Source organism: Polypterus senegalus, chromosome 2 (assembly GCF_016835505.1).
Source record: "Polypterus senegalus isolate Bchr_013 chromosome 2, ASM1683550v1, whole genome shotgun sequence".
NCBI classification, from domain to species: Eukaryota; Metazoa; Chordata; class Cladistia; order Polypteriformes; family Polypteridae; genus Polypterus; species Polypterus senegalus.
In genome coordinates, this window is record NC_053155.1 from 304,736,564 (window position 1) to 304,754,934 (window position 18,371).

Below are 18,371 nucleotides of genomic sequence, written 5' to 3' on the forward strand. Positions count from 1 at the left end.
GAGCTGGCATGGTGAAACTGTCATTTGCCCATGAGATGTGATAGCAATTGCAAGTCGAATGGTCATAAGACACATAGGTCTAAGTCGACAACTACCTGTATTGTAAATTTGGATGCTGGTATAGAAAATTATTACAGCTCATATTTTATACAATTTATGTTCATGAAGGATGGTGAAATTTTATAGATTTAATGTTATTAGGACTACGGTGGGTTGACGCCCTGCCCGGGGTTTGTTTCCTGCCTTGCGCCCTGTGTTGGCTGGGATTGGCTCCAGCAGACCCCCATGACACTGTAGTTAGGATATAGCGGGTTGGATAAGGGATGGATGGATATTATTAGGCTGTTGCCTTTTCCACTGATTTTACGGTAATGGAAGATTAATAAAAAATAACCAGTATTGCTATACCATGGCTAAAACGGATGTAAGTGAGTGACAAGGGAAAATAAATTAGAATTGATGGACTAAAACAACAAAGCCACCAAAAGCTGTGAATGAAGAAAGCAGAAAAAAGTGAACTTAATATCTTGAGCTTAACAGTCTTCTACACAAATCCAATGAATTTGTCTAAGTACGTTTGCGTTAAATAGGTGTTTTGGGGGCTGCAGGAGAATGATGATTACTGTTTCTGCTATGTTGAATATCCGTGTGGATATGTAATGTTTGAGCTTCATCAAATCAAATTCCATGCAACAATCTGTGAAAGAATAGACACAGGCAGCTAGCTTCTGAAAGTGAAGGCTACTAAGCTCAACAGTCACTCCTCAGTAGTTGTCCATCATGGCTTTGTGTAATAAGAAGGTCTGCACCATAAACTATTTTAAGACACAACTACCACTCTAAAGGTAACAGCAGGTTCAGAAAAGAAATACAAGTGTGGCTATTCAATGTAAATAAAAATCCATATTTTAAATATATTACTTTGCCCGAGAATACATAAGAAAAAAATCCAATTGCTTTTCCTGTTTTCCTTTATGTATTATGAATTTGTGTTCTGCAGCTGGAATATTTGAAACGCATATTGTCTTTCCAGGCACATCTTTGCAGGAGAAAAAAAAAATAGCAAATAAAGCCGCCTGCCTTTCTCCAGTCCACATCTTGACTAAATCTGTGGTATGACTGTTTGTTATACTCTGGGGCATATTTCATATGGTAATCCCATATCAAAGGGGGTGGTCTGCCTGATAGCCATTACAGCCAACCTAAAAATGACAAGGAAGAAAACTACTGAAGCACTGTTAATGGTACACAGCTAATATCTGTCAGGACCATTTACAAACCATGCATTGACACGTCTTATAAAGCGATCATAGTATAGTTGTTCATCTATTTCTATTTTCCATTATGCTTACATAACAAAAATTCAACGGCCCAAATATTTTGAACACCGAGACTAGAAGTGAAAAAGCAGAATTAAGGCTTTGAACTGGCAGATTTGTTTTTTTTCTCCTCAATATTAAAGTTCTGTTGTGTCATCATCAGCTATGCATTTGTATTAAATTATGATAGAAACATCAGTATTGGAAAACCTCATATGAGTCAGCCAATGCAACTGCAGGGAGCAACCCACAATACGCAGGCAGTACTCACCAGGCTTGTTTTGTGATGTCCAACTGATAAGCCCTAGTGAGTTCATCTAGGTGGGCCTGTAGCATGGGCTGCATTTCCTCTCGCGGCGAGGGCGTAAGGGTTGCTGTGGATTGTTGGCCAAAGGACACAGCAGGAGAGGATGCAACACCTCTTACTGGTGGTGTGGGTACACGTTCATCTTCTTCCTCTAATTCATCCTCCATTCCTTGATGTAAGTACGTCTGTACTGGTAAAGGGGGTCCCCAGGTATCACTGTCATATCTAAGAACAAAATATTCAAAAAGGTTATTTTCTGAAAGAATCTTCCTTGACCTGCACATTTAACTAATAAGTGTTAGTTTGTATTTTAAAATTCTTTAAATCGACAGGATACTGTAGCTGCAGTGTTAATTATTGTTTCAGACACTGTCTGTCCAATAAGTTGAATAATAGCATAAAGAATCAAAATCTGGTAATGGACTGCTTTCTCATTAATAGCTTGTAGAAGGTCCTGTCGGTAGATGACAGGCTTACTAATGGACCAATCCTGTGGTGCACTGAATTATAGCATAAGGCTAGAGGGTATCATGAGAACTGGAATGAACCGTGAAACAGCATTTTTAAATTCAGACATTAAATCTATGGCCATCACCAGGCAGGGTATTATGCTAGTATATTTCTTTTTGTCTCTGCTTGGTAAGAAAGAAAGAAAGAAAGAAAGAAAGAAAGAAAGAAAGAAAGAAAGAAAGAAAGAATCTAAGGGATTTTAATTATAATTGTTACTGACATAAAAAAAAAAATCTTTTCATATGATTCTAAGCATTATTGAAATCCGACACAATTTTGCATAAGTGTCAGTTACCCAGTGTTCATAGTTTAAGAAATGCATGGCTCATAATGGAAATTAATTTTTTGTGATTCCAAGCATTTAGATCATCCCAAGGTGGCTTAAACGGATAACATAAACGATAATATGGAAACAATTTCTTTGTCTTAAACTTGTTCTTGTGGGAGATCTCATGACCAAGCCTTAGACAGCCTGTTTTTATACCCCAAACACATGCGAGGCCATTAGACGTACAGTAAATCTGTTTTGAAAAATAAATAACCTCAATTAAAAAAAACTATTCATTTGATTTTCACATGGCATCTTAATATGCCGGAGTGGAACGTTGTATAATTTTACTAAAACACAATAACAATGCAGAATGATTATTTGTATATTTGGGTTCATTACCCCATTCGAGTAAAGGCACAACTAGATTAAATAAGATTCCAATATACGGTACTCACACAACAGTCATATATCATTTGGTTTCAAATGGCCAAATTTTACAGGCCATCTTTTACATCATCAGTAGGATAATCTAAAAATGTTTAATACTCTAAATCTTTGTGTCAAATACAAAACAAGCAGTTCCGTGTTGTTTCAGGTACTTTGATTTTGATCAACTGCAAACACATTGAACCAACACGAGAATAAGGAAAACTGGCCAATGTAGATAATTCACTATTTAAATTTTTCGTATTTACCAAACAAAACAGTCGTTCACAAGGAAAAGAACAAAACTAGTCGTACAGTAATATCTTCAAAAGACAATCGATGAATTCAGACCTTAACTGCCACCCAAATGACAGGTCTATATCACAAGACAGTTTCGTTTTAAAGAGTTCTAAATTACATCTTCTTAATTTTATGTTAATGGAGGAAGATGTGATAATGAAGAGATTTAACACGCTGATGGAAAGCTTGATACACTTTCACACTTAAAATGAATTTCTGTGTTTTGAATAACCGGTTGGGTACGAGTAATGTTTTTCGTTATCAACAGTAGTTGTGTGGAAACAAAATGTATTTTATAATGCGCTCAAAGTGTGCATGGCTGAGTTCAACAATCGAGACATAACAACATCAATTAAGAGACCATTTGTACCCTCAGGCCATATGCAGGATCCATATAAGAAAGGACAGAGGAGGCTCTTTTTCCTTAGGAGACTTCGTGTGTTTAATGTGGGATGTGACATCCTTCACCCCGACTCTCTCTTCTGTTTCTTTATCCAGTTTCTTTGTCACCTACTCAAAGCATCATGATGCTCCAACAATGATGGATGGATCAAAACCCAGAAGTCTACGTGACCATCATCATCATCAAGTCCTTCTGTGAGAACCCTAAATCCAAAGAGGACTGTTTCATTTATGTTAGGTAGATTGCCCAGAGGGGACTGGGCAGTCTCATGGTCTGGAATCCCTACAGATTTTATTTTTTTCTCCAGCCATCTGGAGTTTCTTTTTGTTTTTTTCTGTCCACCCTGGCCATCAGACCTTACTCTTATTCTATGTTAATTAATGTTGACTTATTTTAATTTCTTATCTTGTCTTTTATTTTTCTATTCTTCATTATGTAAAGCACTTTGAGCTACATTTTGTATGAAAATGTGCTATATAAATAAATGTTGTTGTTCACATCTTCTATAACTGTGATGGCCAGTGTGGTGTGCTGGGCTGGTAACGTCACTTCAAGAGAGGCCCACCAAATTACCAAGCTAATTAAAAGAGCAGGCTCAGTTATGGGATGCTCTCTGGACCCCCTGTAGGTCATTAAAAAAGGGGATAATTAAATCAAAACTGAGTGCCATTATGAAGAATGCTGCACATCCTCTCTCTGACACACCATCACTGAGGACATTCAGACAATGAATTATTCAGCAGAAGTGTGTCAAGATATGCGACTGGGTCTCTCTTTATATCAACAGCAATGTGCCTGCATAATGCCTCACTGGGACTGTCACAGCCAATTCAGATGTTTTAATTTTCCTCTTTGTTCACACCAATGTTTGTTTGTATATTTAATTATTTACTTATCTACTTATTTATGTATTTATTTATTTAAAGAGCTTCTGTAAAGAGCCAAATTTCCCCTGGGTACCAACAAATATCTCTCTATCTATCTATCACTTTTTAATGTCTCTTAATTGTGTGATTATCGCTGCCATCACTGTCCTCTTTTAATGACATATCTGTTGAGCGGTCATATGATTAAAGCATGGGCTGTAAGTCAAAGGTAGATCACGTTGACTTTTAAAAACGTGACATAGACAAATTGAAAAAATATCACTATTAAGAACATAAGAAATCTGACAAACGAGAGGAGACCATTCAGTCTGTGAAGCCCGTCTGTGTTGCTAATAGCTAAGCTGTCCCAATATCTCATGCAGATTCTTCTTAAAGGTTCTCCAGGTTTTTGCTTCAACTCCATGTCTTGGTGGTTTGTTCCACAACTTTTGTCATAAAGAAAGTGCTTCCTGGCTTCAGTCTTAAATGTACTTCCCCTTTATTTCCACTGACATCCTCAAGTGCGAGAGAACTCTGCCAAACTGCATCATCTCCTTGATAACATGTAATTTTCAGGCAGAGATAAAGTTAAACTGAAAATCAATCAATAATCGGATGGATTAAATTAAGTTTGTATGAACAAACAGGCGTGTCCTTTATTCACCTTTATTCACTACATTCTATACACATTGTATTTCTGGATGAGCATTTCGTTATCCCGAAGGTTGGCGGTTCGAATCCCCGTCACTGCCAAAAGAGATGCTACTCTGCTGGGCCCTTGAGAAAGACCCTTAACCTTTCAGTTGCTGCAGGGGCGCTGTACAGTGGCTGACCCTGCGCTCTGATCCCAAGGGGTATGCGAAAAGATGCATTTCACTGCGTGTTGCCCTGTATAACTATGTATGTGACAAATAAATAAAGAATTATTGGTTGTCAACTCTCCAGCGTATACAGACTGCCTCTCCTATAAACGAAAAAAATCAAGCAGGTTTGATTTTATTGTTGCCTTTCACAGACTTGTTGGCCTCAGTCATTAGGTATGTCACATTAGGTGATCATCTTCATGGATGCATTGCACCAACTGACTGGCTAAGATATGTAAAAAATAAAAATTCTGCACTGGAAAATCACTAAGGTTATTATTGTGACGTCTATAAAATAAAGTGAAATTCTTACTTGTGTGTGTTAATCAACATTGGATATACTGCTACTCTCTGGTGCCATGATTAGTGTAAAAGCCTAATGATTGAATTTGGAATTGAACTTGGGTTCCTTGAGCTGTGAGGCAATGAATTATTAATGCCTGCATGGAGTTTGCATGTTCTCCTCGTGTCTGTGTGGGTTTCCTCCAGGTACTCCGGTTTCCTCCCACAGTCCAAAGACTTGCAGGTTAGGTGCATTGGCGATTCTAAATTGTCCCTAGTGTGTGCTTGGTGTATGTGTGTGTGTGTACCCTGCGGTGGGCTGGCGCCCTGCCCAGGATTTGTTCCTGCCTTGCGCCCTGTGTTGGCTGGGATTGGCTCCAGCAGACCCCCATGACCCTGTAGTTAGGATATAGCGGGTTGGATAAGGGATGGATGGATGGATGATGCATTTTCTCCAAATCGTGTTGATAAATACCTAACTACAATAACAAAACATGATATGAAGGTAACATGATTCATTTTTTAAAAACGCACTTTATTTTTTTACCTAGTGTTTAATTATATAGCTAGCTAACAGAAAAGTGTTTCCCCAAATGACTATTTCTTAATAAATATGTAGTAATATATTTTAAAAAGCATACTTGCAGTCTGTGCTATATGCAATCATTTCCTAATAATTAAAGTGTCAGACACCTTGTGAAACAAATTTGTTTTCACCAGGCCAGAGAACATGCAACAGCTTTCGACTGATTATGCCATTATTTAAAGTCAAGAATAAAATTTAAAGCCCTAACAACCTGCTTCGCCGACTCAGAGATGTAAAGCTGTTGACTAACAAGTGAACAAGAACAGAATAAAATGAAGATAAAAGAATCGCAAACATGTCTGGTTGAGAGTTCTGATTTTACATGTAAGGGATAAATGGAATAACCGTTTGTTTCACAGTGAGGGGTCCCCATATACTTTAAGAATAAATTGAACTGTCATGCAATAAATATACTATGGCATCTATTACAGTACGATTCTAAACAGATTTAATTGGAAATAAACTGTGTAGTTGTACGATAAATGAATAAGCTTTTAAAAATTACGTTTGTTGATTAGAATTGACTAGCGGAGGTTTGGAATCATTACGCCACAAATCAAGAATGTGAAACAGTCAGGTTTCAAACGATTACGAGGAAATATTTTAGGGAGCAAAACAAAACTTGGTCAGAAACTGTTTAAGAAATCATGGGTGCTTTTCCATTATCTTTGTTGAATAACCTCTCACCCTTAAATAATAAGGCAACTGCCACATCACAAACTGGTGGATGCAAAGCTGCATTGTTGCAATAGGAAAACACCATTAGAAACACATGTGATGCTAATTTGAATAACATCAAAATTATGTGACAGCATATACCATGACATAAACACAAACACGAAAAAATAAAAAATACGAAGGCACACCAAAAATGATCACAAACAAGTGCTGATCATGACAAGTTGTAGAATATCCCTTGAGTTCCTAGTGCCACAAGCGTGCATTAGGAAGACAGCTTAAGGACTCTGGTGATGGTAAGTATCTAGCAAACCAGGGGTCTTTGTTGTGTTCTTATGCCATTTCTCTTTCTCCCTTTGCAGAACAGAAGATTGATAGCCATTCCACCACTGGCATTACTTCTGTTGCTTGACATCCTGGACCTCCCAATTCCTGCCTGGAATTCATATAACAGGAAGTTTGGCCATTTTCTGTTAGTTTTCTTTTGGAATTTTGTCTAAAAAGATGTTGTTTTTGTCTTTTTGAAAAGACCAACTTTTTCAGTTTTCAGAGTTCACGGAAAGGCCCCAAACCTTTTTCTGTGTTGTTCTCTTCTTTTACACAAGGTACCATAGGAATAACCTTTACTTTTGAAATTCCTGGCAATGCCCCTATTTATGTATGTTATATTTTTTGTTACGCATATAATATTGTATTTATAAATGTCAAACTTAATAATCCAAATGTAATATTTAATTACTAATTAGAAAACGAAAACACTATACCATATACCACAAAATTATATACAAATTTAAACCGTTCAACAAGAAAAAAAGGTCAAAAAGTAACAAATCCAGAATATTTGACATACAGTATTCCCCAATAAACCAACCAAGATAAAAGCAGATATTCTGCCTGCAAAAGAGTGTCCCTTTTTATCTAGTAATTATGGCCCCCAAGTGTTTGTGGAACGCTTTGGGTCTCCACCAGAGGATTTTCAGCACCCTCTGCATACAGTATACATACAGTATGTGGCTTCAACTTGGAAGATGGGGAAGCATAATGACATTGCACTTACATCAACTCCAGCTCATGTGATTCAAGAGAAGGTAATATATTTATATATTTTTAAATCTAGCTGGATCATTATCCTCACATCCCTCCGGTAAGCCCACAATTCTAACACTATTTTTCTTGATCTTGTCTTCCATATGAGCCTCCGTAAACTTCAGAACTATAAACTTTTTCTTTGGAAAATTCTGTCAAACATGTTGGGAGGAGGAGAATTGTAAGACTTGACGCCCTTTGGCTGTGTTTCCTATTTGGATTTCATCAAACCTATCTCAGTCCTATGTTAAGTTCTATGATTTTTGTATTTAACTTTGTAATCGTTTGCAGTTCATTCATGTAAACCTCATTGATAAAAATGCTTCTCTGTGTGATCTGTGTTGTCTTCCTTGGTAAGTTAAAAGCTTTGTGGGTATTTCAAGATAGCCATGGATAACTGATTGCACACAACAAATGAAACAAAACCCTTCAGTTAAATATAATTTTAGATGGGTTAATAATTTAAGCAACCATTAAAATTTTGTGCACATGATGAAGTGCACATCATGAAGGGGTCACATCATGTGACTCGCCAACCTATGGGCTACAATGAACAGCAATATCAAGTTAGGCATGTACAACGTGAACATTGCAATCCTATGGTTATACCACAAAAGATGAAGGACGCCTCATGCCTGGACAAACTGGTGAGGAAGGCATTGTAGGCATGGAGCTGGAAAGTTTGACATCTGTGGCAGAGCGACGGGAGCTGAGCAGGCTCCTGTCAATCATGGAGACTCCACTGCATCCACTGAACATTGTCATCTCCAGGCAGAGGAGCAACTTCAGCGAGAGACTGCTGTCACCATCCTGACTGAGGAGATCGTTCCTTCCCCACACTATGCGACTCTTCAATTCCACCCGAGGGGGTAAACATTAACATTATACAAAGTTATTGTCTGTTTTACCTGCATTTTCATCACTCTTTAATTTAATATTGTTCTTTATCAGTATGCTGCTGCTGGAGTATGTGAATTTCCCTTTGGGATTAATAAAGTATCTATCTATCAATACAATTCATAATAAATGGTTTAACATACAGTGGTCAATAAGGTGACAATATACTACAATATAGAATACATTTTAATGTATGATTTTTAAACAAATTAGGGGCCATTGTTCAGCCATTTATGCACACTTTTCTTAGATCTTGTGTTAGTCAAGCTAATATGGCCTGTCTAATTACCATTTATTTGGCCATCATGCATTTCTTTTCACAATTATTTTCTGTTAACCTGCAGTCCCCTATACAGGGCTGCATCTGTCTACCTGGTAATAACATGTGAATATTTTACTACTAACTAGCTATAAATGTTAAATGAATGTTGTATTTGGGAGGTAAATTCTTACCCGACTTCATGATGGTCTCCTCCATAATGGTCAAGCTCTGTACCTGGTAGGGGCTGAACTGGCGGAGGAGGTAAGGGAACATTGGCCCAGTTGGACCCATTTGTCTTCTGTGGTTTAGAGCCTCCCTTAGTTTTCTTTTTCTTCCCACCTTTTCCACCTATAAATGAAAAATCTGATAATTTTCAGTTCCTTAATAATATTAGGGTTGATCAAGTTTAAAGCACACTGTTATATTGCTACATTCAGCATGTGATTTAATAAAACATCAAGTACATTCATTAAAATAACATTCCGGTCATTAATTTACTTGATGCTTGGTGGAAAGTTTATTATATTTGGATTTGCGTTAAGGAATTGTCAAAAGGTCAGCCATCCATTTAGCATTTTCCTGACAAATACAGAGCAAAGTTTTATTGATTAATTTTGTTAGAGTCAAAAGCAACTATTGATCCAAAGAAGAGAAAATGCATTATCTTCTTAATTCTAAAGGTAACTGCTCTTTAAATTTAAAGTGGCCAACTTCTACATTAGTAAGTGGTTAAGAAGGCATTTCAGTCTTTCTGTCACAATTGTAAGTTATGGCGGTTAATTCCTCTTTATTTAATATTTCACTAACAGAGTTGTTCTGCATAAAACATGAAGATGTGTTGAGAAAGGAACTGATAAAAGAAAATTGATCGGAGACAAGATTATTCAACGCATTTATTCAAAGTTTCTGTAGGAGAACAGCATTATTTTACAGTAAGAGAATGCACAGTGATGTTTTTACCAGTATCAGAATAGTGTTTTATATGAAACATCACACACACACGCACAAGGATGGATAAGCAGAGGGAGAAAACGAAATCGGTATGAAACCCCTGCTGCACCAATGGGTACGCCTTCTTCATTAGGTGGTGATGTCCTCATACCACCAAACATTCCCTCTCTCACCTCCTCACTTTCTTCAAAGTCTGGCTATTCTTTCTGCCTGTAAACTACTCTACTCTTGGCGGTGGATCACTCGGCTCGTGCGTCGATGAAAGACGCAGCTAGCTGCGAGAACTAATGTGAATTGCAGGACACATTGATCATCGACACTTTGAACGCACCTTGTGGCCCCGGGTCCTTCCCGGGGCCACGCCTGTCTGAGGGTCGCCTTTTTTTTTTTTGTTTTTTCTGTCCACCCTGGCCATCAGACCTTACTTATTCTATGTTAATTAATGTTGACTTATTTTTATTTTTTATTGTGTCTTCTATTTTTCTATTCTTCATTTTGTAAAGCACTTTGAGCTACATTTTTTTTGTATGAAAATGTGCTATATAAATAAATGTTGTTGTTGTAAACTTTATAACGATGTGCCCAAAAGGAAGCATTTCATACTGGTCAGAAATGTAAGTGAAATATAACTGCGCTCTGTACATGTGAACGAGAAATTGGAATTTAAAATGAATAATAATAAAAGAAACTAAAATGTATAAGAGGAAGTGCTGTCTAGACAAAATAACCAAGCACCAATACTTCAAGCACAATACTTTACCTCAGACAATAGCATCTAGTATTGAGTTCATTAGGAGAAGGACAAAAGCTTCGCTAATCGATGAAAAATTCAACCACAATTGGCCGAAACCACTCCATGGTCAGTTCTATAGACTGAAATTGAACAACTATGTCCTCAAGAAACTGACCTTCAGCAGGCTGCAGAGTTGACGACTGAATGGCACTTCACACATGCTATCATCAAAAGAATATTTTGAAGATGGATGTTGATATTAAATGCAGGAAATGCCAGCGACAATAACAGCACATCAGTCATATTGTTGCTGGATGCTGAGTGCTAATGCCAAAAGAATACACTCGCCAACACAATTAAATGGCTAGTTACCCACACTGCTCAATGCTCTATGAGTTTGGCCTCCCATTGCGTGATCATTGGTACAATCACCAGCTGGAAATGTTCACTGAGACAAAGAACACCACTGTTATGTACAATATGACTGTGAATATCGATCATACCATTGTAGACAAACAACTGGACATCAATCGCCATGATAAAAGCAAGAGGTGATGTCTACTCATCGATAAAGCTGTTCCAGATATAAACATCTCACTCAAAGAAGTAGAAAAACTAAGCAAATACAAAGACCTTGAGATTGAGATCCTGCACATGTGGGACACATACGTGATTCCGGTTATAGTTGGAACACGTAGACCTTCTTCACTACCACTCCAAAAATACTGTATCTTGAAGAACTGCCAGGTAAAGCCAATGCCACCCAAGTGCAGAAGATCACCCCCCTCAGAACTGCCCACATATTTTGTAATGTAAGCTGTAAGGATCCTGGTGGGTTCCTGGTAAAGAACATCCAGCACAAATTTAGGAAAACAAAAAGAAAATAATAATAATGATAATTACTTTTATTTATATATCAGTTTTCCCATGCTCAAAATACTAATTTGAAGCTCAACTTGAACTTCTGAGTCTTGCCATAAAATGGGTTTATTAAACGTAAGTCAGAGCACCCTCTGGTAACCTCTGACAGCATTGAAGTGCAGATCCCAATCAAGGCATCTAGAGCAGCTTATGAGTAGGTTTCTCTCTGTCTTCCTCTCGAGTAGCTGGGTATCATGGGTAAACACACAGAATGTCTTTTCTAACCCAAACAAGTTGTGCTGACCTCTAATCAGTCCCACTCTTTAGGAGAGCCTGGCACCCACATAGCATATGCTGGGTTTCCTGCACTGTAAACACCATGTGTAGATGTTAAAAGAGATCCACCTTGAGAATCGTAATCTCTTAAGTGTTTCTCTGGAGGCCTCCTTTCTGGTATACCCAAAACACTTACAGGACCTAGCATCCTCCAGTATCCCTCATCTACCCTTGATATGTGTCCTGGCTCAGCAGGAAAGAGATCAGTCATTTTTGAGTCGCACCTGAAGATGTGTGCAAAAGCCAAAACAAAGCCAATAAAATATAAAAGAAGTAACAGAAATCCTGATGATTGGCAAGAATCAGAGTCAAAATTAAGGCAAGAAGTTGCGAACCAGGCAAAATATGAAAATCAATAACAAAGAAAGAATTTCTATAAGAGTTTAAAGGATTTGTCTGCAGATAAAGTAGATAAAGTTTGGTGCAACCGCTGACCTTTTATCCCATCTTGCTGATGAACTCGAGGTAATAATCCCAGAGACCACCCCCCTAGAAATGCAAGATACGACCCTAAAGATGCTTCTGCAAAATGGCACCTACTATAGAAAAAGGCTGTAAGACCCCAAAATTCAGCCCTGATCCTGACAACATAAGGTGGAAGTGGTGGTATTACCAGTAGTCACTGTACTGCCACAATGCACAAAGAACTTGCTTGTCTGACCAACATGACAAGAAATATAAATAAGAATGTATTACAATATATAACATCATTTTAATTATTAGAAAAACAATTAAGAAGGTCTTAAAAGTTACTCTGTTTAGGTACGTGTTTCTTGTTAATGAGAACTGAGTAGTCATTTTCTGTGTATGAGGCTAGATGGTCCTTACACGTGTACTGTGCACTGGAGACACCTTAACTCTTTGAAAGTGCTGCTATCATGATAATAATAATAATAATAATAATAATAATAATAATAATAATAATAATAATAATAATACATCATTTGATATTGCAGCGTCACTATCTGTGAATCTCACAAAGATTTATGTTGAGAAAATCAACAACTAAGTGGCACTTGTTGATGAGAACAAAGACGTGGCAAATTAACGAAGTTAATATTAGGCCCCTATTCATCTCTGTAAATGGAGGGGTACTGAAAACATTGGTGAAGGAGCTGAACAAACCCGTAACTGCCACCCACCCGTCCAAAGGACATTTTTGCTAGACTTGAACCACATTGTAAGAAAGTTTTTGTTCCTAACTGATCAAGCCTATTAACATTAGTAATTAGTAAACATTTCCCAGCACTTATACTGACAAGTGAGAAATGTTAGTAATAATAATAATAACAATAATATTAATAAATTAATTCATAATGCAGAGCCACTATCTGTGAATCTCAAAAAGATGCATACAGATCAAGTCAATAAATATGTGGCACCTGGGGATGAGATCAAAGACAGGCACCTTAACAGAGTTAATATTAGACCCCAGATCTTCATTATGATAGGAGGGCAACTGAAACCATTGGTAAAGTAGGCGAAAAAGCTAGAGAACAAAGACGTGGCACCTGAACAGGGCTGATATTAGACCCCTAATCATCTCTGTGACCCAAGAGCTACCAAAAACCTTGGTGATACAATTGAAACAACTTGGTATTAAAGATGTGGCACCTTAACAGAGTTAATATTAGACTCCTACTCATCTCTGTGACTGGGGGACTACCGAAAACATTGATGAAGCGGATGAAAAAACTTGGTAATAACAACAAACTGCCACCCATCCATCCAAAGGACATTACTGCAGGACGTGAACCACATTGTGACATGGATCTTGTTCTGATGGGGACTCAGCAAGCCTGTTAACTTCAAGAACTGGTGAATGTTTGCCAGCACTTATACTGACAAGTGAGAAATATCAATAAATAATAATAATAATAATAATAATAATAATAATAATAATAATAATAATAATAAAATGATTAACTTTGCAATGCCACTATTTGTGACTTTCAGAAAGGTGCATACAGATAAAATGAATAACTCTGTGGCACTTGTGGATAAGGTAAAAGGCATGGCACCTTAACATAGTTAATATTAGATCTCAAATCATCTTTATGACTTAAGGGCTACCAAAAACATTGGTGAAGCAGGTGACAAAACTTAAGATCAAAGATGTGGCACCTTAACAGGGTTAATAGTAGACCCCAATCATCTCTGTGACTGGAAGGGTTGGTCAAGCAGCTGAAAAAACTTGTTATTACCAAGAAAAACATTAACATGAATTTCCCCTTGGGATTAATAAAGTATCTATCTATCTATCTATCTATTATATAGTGCTTTTCATATCTATCTATCTATCTATCTATTATATAGTGCTTTTCATATCTATCTATCTATTATATAGTGCTTTTCATATGTATCTATCTATCTATCTATCTATCTATCTATCTATCTATCTATCTATCTATCTATCTATCTATCTATCTATTATATAGTGCTTTTCATATCTATCTATCTATCTATCTATCTATCTATCTATCTATCTATCTATCTATCTATCTATCTAAACAACCAACTTCCACCCATCCATCCAAAGGATAGGATATTGCTGGAAGGGAACCACCTTGTGAGATGGATCTTGTTCAATAGGGACTGAGCAGGCCTATTAACCTCATGGACTGGTGAGTGTATCCCAGAACATATACTGACAAGTGAGAAATAATAATAATAATAATAATAATAATAATAATAATAAATGCTTTAATGTTCCCATCTTTCCAGGTTAGAAATCAGAGGTTCTGTATGAGTAATCATCCATCCATCAATTCTCACAACCAGCTTAATCTTTCTTGGCGTTCTGGGGCCTTATTAATCGTGTAATGTATTAGAAGTGTAAAATGTAAGGTTGCAAACACCAGGGTGCCAAAAAAGCTGAACAGACACATTAATTTTTAGTACACTGCATAAAACAAGAAAAAAATGATATTTCCCAGTATTTTGCCAAAGAATCACTAATGAATTAGTAAAAACACAATCTGTTAAGTATGTTTGAATCAAATGTTTTATTTAGGCAGGCAACCAATAAGCAATAGGTAACAGATGGCTAAAATATACCAATGAGACAGCTGGAGAAGAGAGAAAAAAAATATATTAAAAAAAGGAAAAAAAGATGACTTTCAAACTATTATGCTTGACCTTCTTAGTGCTCTGTACAAAGTGTAGTCATAGACGGGAACATGGATATTATTAGTCAAATAAATGCTGCAAATTTTTATTCATTTCTAAGACATGGAGTGAAATGAACATTTTGAATAGCCGTTTCAATACCCTATTCAAGGCATTTCCAAGAATTATTAATGGTTAAAGTGGATAAATTCAAGTTTAAATAAAAAATATGTATTATTTTGAATTTCAGCTTTATGCTCCAACCTGCTTCTGTAAGCTTCCTTATCTATTAAAAGCTCATGTTATCAGAGAGGAGCACAAAGACCAGGAGATGTTAATCATCATATCCATCAACCCCTACTCACAGATGTAATGTCCATATTGTTCTATGTTGTAGAGTAATGTAGTAATAAGCAAAAAAATTGAGCAAAAATGTGGCAAGAACAAAATAATTCCAAGAAGAACCACAGTTTTAATCTGAATCTGGGAACAAGCACTGCAAATGCACACCAACTTCTTCCAATGCAAATTGCAACACCGGGCACAAGACACATGAAACTTGGATGTCAGTGCATCACACACACACACACACACACACAAACCCGTTTCTTATGACGCGGCCATTCAGAGTGGCCAATCAGCCTAAACCTTCACATCTTTGGGGACAAACTAAAAGTGAAACTCCATTCGGAGACAGAGAGCACACAGAAGCAGCGCAGGGTACAAGGCAGGAGAGGATACGAGACCACTGCCTGGCAGGGCAGACATCCCCATATTCATTCTGATGGAGTCGCCCTTTATTTTCACAGGCACGTTTTTGAATGTTAGAATAAAACTGGAGTGCTCACATGAAAACCAGGAAGACAAAGAGCGACTGTGCGAATTCCACACAGACAGAGACCCGGCCAGGATTAGAACCCAGGTCTCTTGGGAGTGGAGACAATTGCATCTGTTACCTAGACTTCATAATTTCAAATAACATTCCTTTTCACACTGGATGTCGTTAATGGTAGTCAAAAGCTACAGTTAAGCCATATTAATGGCACTAACCACATTCATATGCAGTACACTATGTCCTGTAGCAATTCTAATTAGATGAGAAATAAATTAATTTAGAATATTAGTAATACACTAGACTATTAGCTTTTTGCAGAGAAATTCTCTTTACTATCCATCTTTCAATGTGCTCAGCTTTTCAATATAACTGAATCAGTGCTGGAAGCTGAAAAATATGATAAACATTGTGAGAATGCGATTTCTGGCAGTGAGAGTACAAATGAAACTCTGCGGCTGACGAGTTAATAGCACGTCATCTATCAGGCTGATGAAGGTCATGTGTAGAAAGCTGCCATAGCTGGGAGGAGGCAGGAGAAGTTTGAAGAAGCAGAGCAGTCAAGGACTGAGTGAATTACAGTATTCAGATGAATACCAAAACCGATCAGCAAACGCGAGAAGGGCAGGCGATCCTAACAACATCTGCTGAAACATAAGGTGTCATATAACTTACGCGTAAATGAATGTTATTTTCCTTCTCTTGAGGCACACATGATATTATCCCATCCAATGTCCAAATTGTTAACTGCAGTAGTAATTTACGCCTGCTGTATATGTTATCAAACTTAGAGCTCTGTTTCATATATTCAGAGGGAGAAGCAAACACGTCCGTTAACCCTGTGTGCTGATGACATTCACGCAGCAAAGTAAACAGACAGGAAACATGGTGGAGCTGGAAAAATTAAATATTACAGTCATACAAGTATTAAAATACAGTAAATATACAGCAAAGTGAGCAATGACGTGGCCTATTGTATCATACCATAAGATGTTTCAAATAAATTATAGTGTGCCACCATAGAGAAATATCATGAATAAGATAGTAGACAATTTTCAATGTTTTTACTTTGATTTACCAGAAAAGTCCAAAAATTATAGTCATGGTCTCTTTAGAAAATAATACTCTTAGTGATCACTCACTGATTTGATCACGGAGGGCTATGCTTTCATCTATAGAGGACATTTCTAATACATATAATATTAATACCTTTTATTTATTATGACAACTGATATCTAAGGAAAGAACTTCCCATTGTGTTAGAAAATCCACTTACTGAGGTTATGTAGCACCAGATCAGAAAAATTTGAATCCAAACACAATATATTATTAACTCATCTACTGCAAGTGGCAGAATCTCCATTATGTAAGCACCCGAACTAAGAATCACTTTCAAATGTTACTAATTATTTTTCATCATCTCCATCTGTCTGGTACATGTTAGATTTGTTATTTATGTTTTTAATTTTATACTCTTGCATTCTTATTTATATGAGGGTAAGTCGATAATTATTCGCAATTTTGCAATCATTTTATTTGATTTGGCTGTATAGTTTTCCCTCGACTATTTGGAAACATGGTGTGTCTGTGGTCACATCCCTAAGGTTTCAACCTTGATCAGTCAGTTTCTCTTGTTTTTTAGCAGTAAACATAGCCACTGTGATCTCTGTTTGTACCAAAGAAGAGCAGCTAGCAGTGATCCGCTTTTTTAGGCCAAAGGTATACCAAGGGCCGAAATCCATGGAAGACTTGGATTGTGCTTTACCATGGTAGAGAGTTTTCCAACGGATTGAGAGAGGAGAGAGAGGTTAGGAGCAGGCACTGATACAGCACATTGCCGCACCCACCACATGACAAATCAACCCTGGATCCCAGATTAGGACCCGAGAGCAGCAATGCAACGAGTGACACCTCAGCACCGCACTCGCTCAGATGGAATGGAACCAATGTGAGGTTTTTTATGGTGGCAGGAGTGCCAATTCTGCCACCAACCCCCAGGTTTTTCACTGCAGGTTGGAAGGCCTACATGCAGGGCTGGATGTAGATTAACGTCATACCCTGGACAAGATTGAGAAGTTAAAAAATGGCTGAACAAAGATGGAGCCAGACTCTTGTCCACATCCACTGTCGACGATAACATTAGGTAAGTCCGCAACAATATTCTGATAAACCAACAAGGATTTTGAACCCTGGTACACCTTCACGCCGTATAAAGCAGATTAATGCTTTTATTGTTGCAAACAGAGAATAGAACAGCCATGTTGATTATTGACTCACCCTTGTATTTATGTATTACCCTTACTTGTCATTCTACCATATAGTGTATTATCAGTGCACTTCTGATGTTTTTGCAGTAGCGAAACTAGAACAAACACGTTTTCTAGGGTATGGCTGGGAAATATGCCAAAAATTAACTGACGATAAGGAGCTCTCACCGCACCAGTTTTGTTCATGCCAGTATGATCCTTAAGAACGAGCTGTCTCCTTAAAAAAC

General features: G+C 37.3%; 1 protein-coding gene and 1 non-coding gene across 6 annotated transcripts in view; one reads left to right on the forward strand and one right to left on the reverse strand.

The window, feature by feature from the left end:
• The window catches only part of robo2 (roundabout, axon guidance receptor, homolog 2 (Drosophila)), a 748,943-nt gene that overhangs the window by 54,125 nt on the left and 676,447 nt on the right, over positions 1-18,371 (reverse strand). For 4 of the 5 annotated variants that reach the window (XM_039745871.1, XM_039745870.1, XM_039745869.1 and 1 more), the window contains 2 exons: positions 9,248-9,404; positions 1,591-1,851 (listed from right to left, as the gene is read on the reverse strand). In XM_039745871.1, coding sequence (XP_039601805.1) covers positions 1,591-1,851; positions 9,248-9,404 — 418 coding nt within the window. Of the gene's footprint in view, positions 1-1,590; positions 1,852-9,247; positions 9,420-18,371 lie in introns of all 5 variants that reach the window. The other variant, XM_039745867.1, reaches the window with a different exon arrangement.
• LOC120524714 lies at positions 10,231-10,384 on the forward strand. The gene has a single exon (XR_005632834.1). It is a non-coding gene; the product is annotated as a 5.8S ribosomal RNA (ribosomal RNA).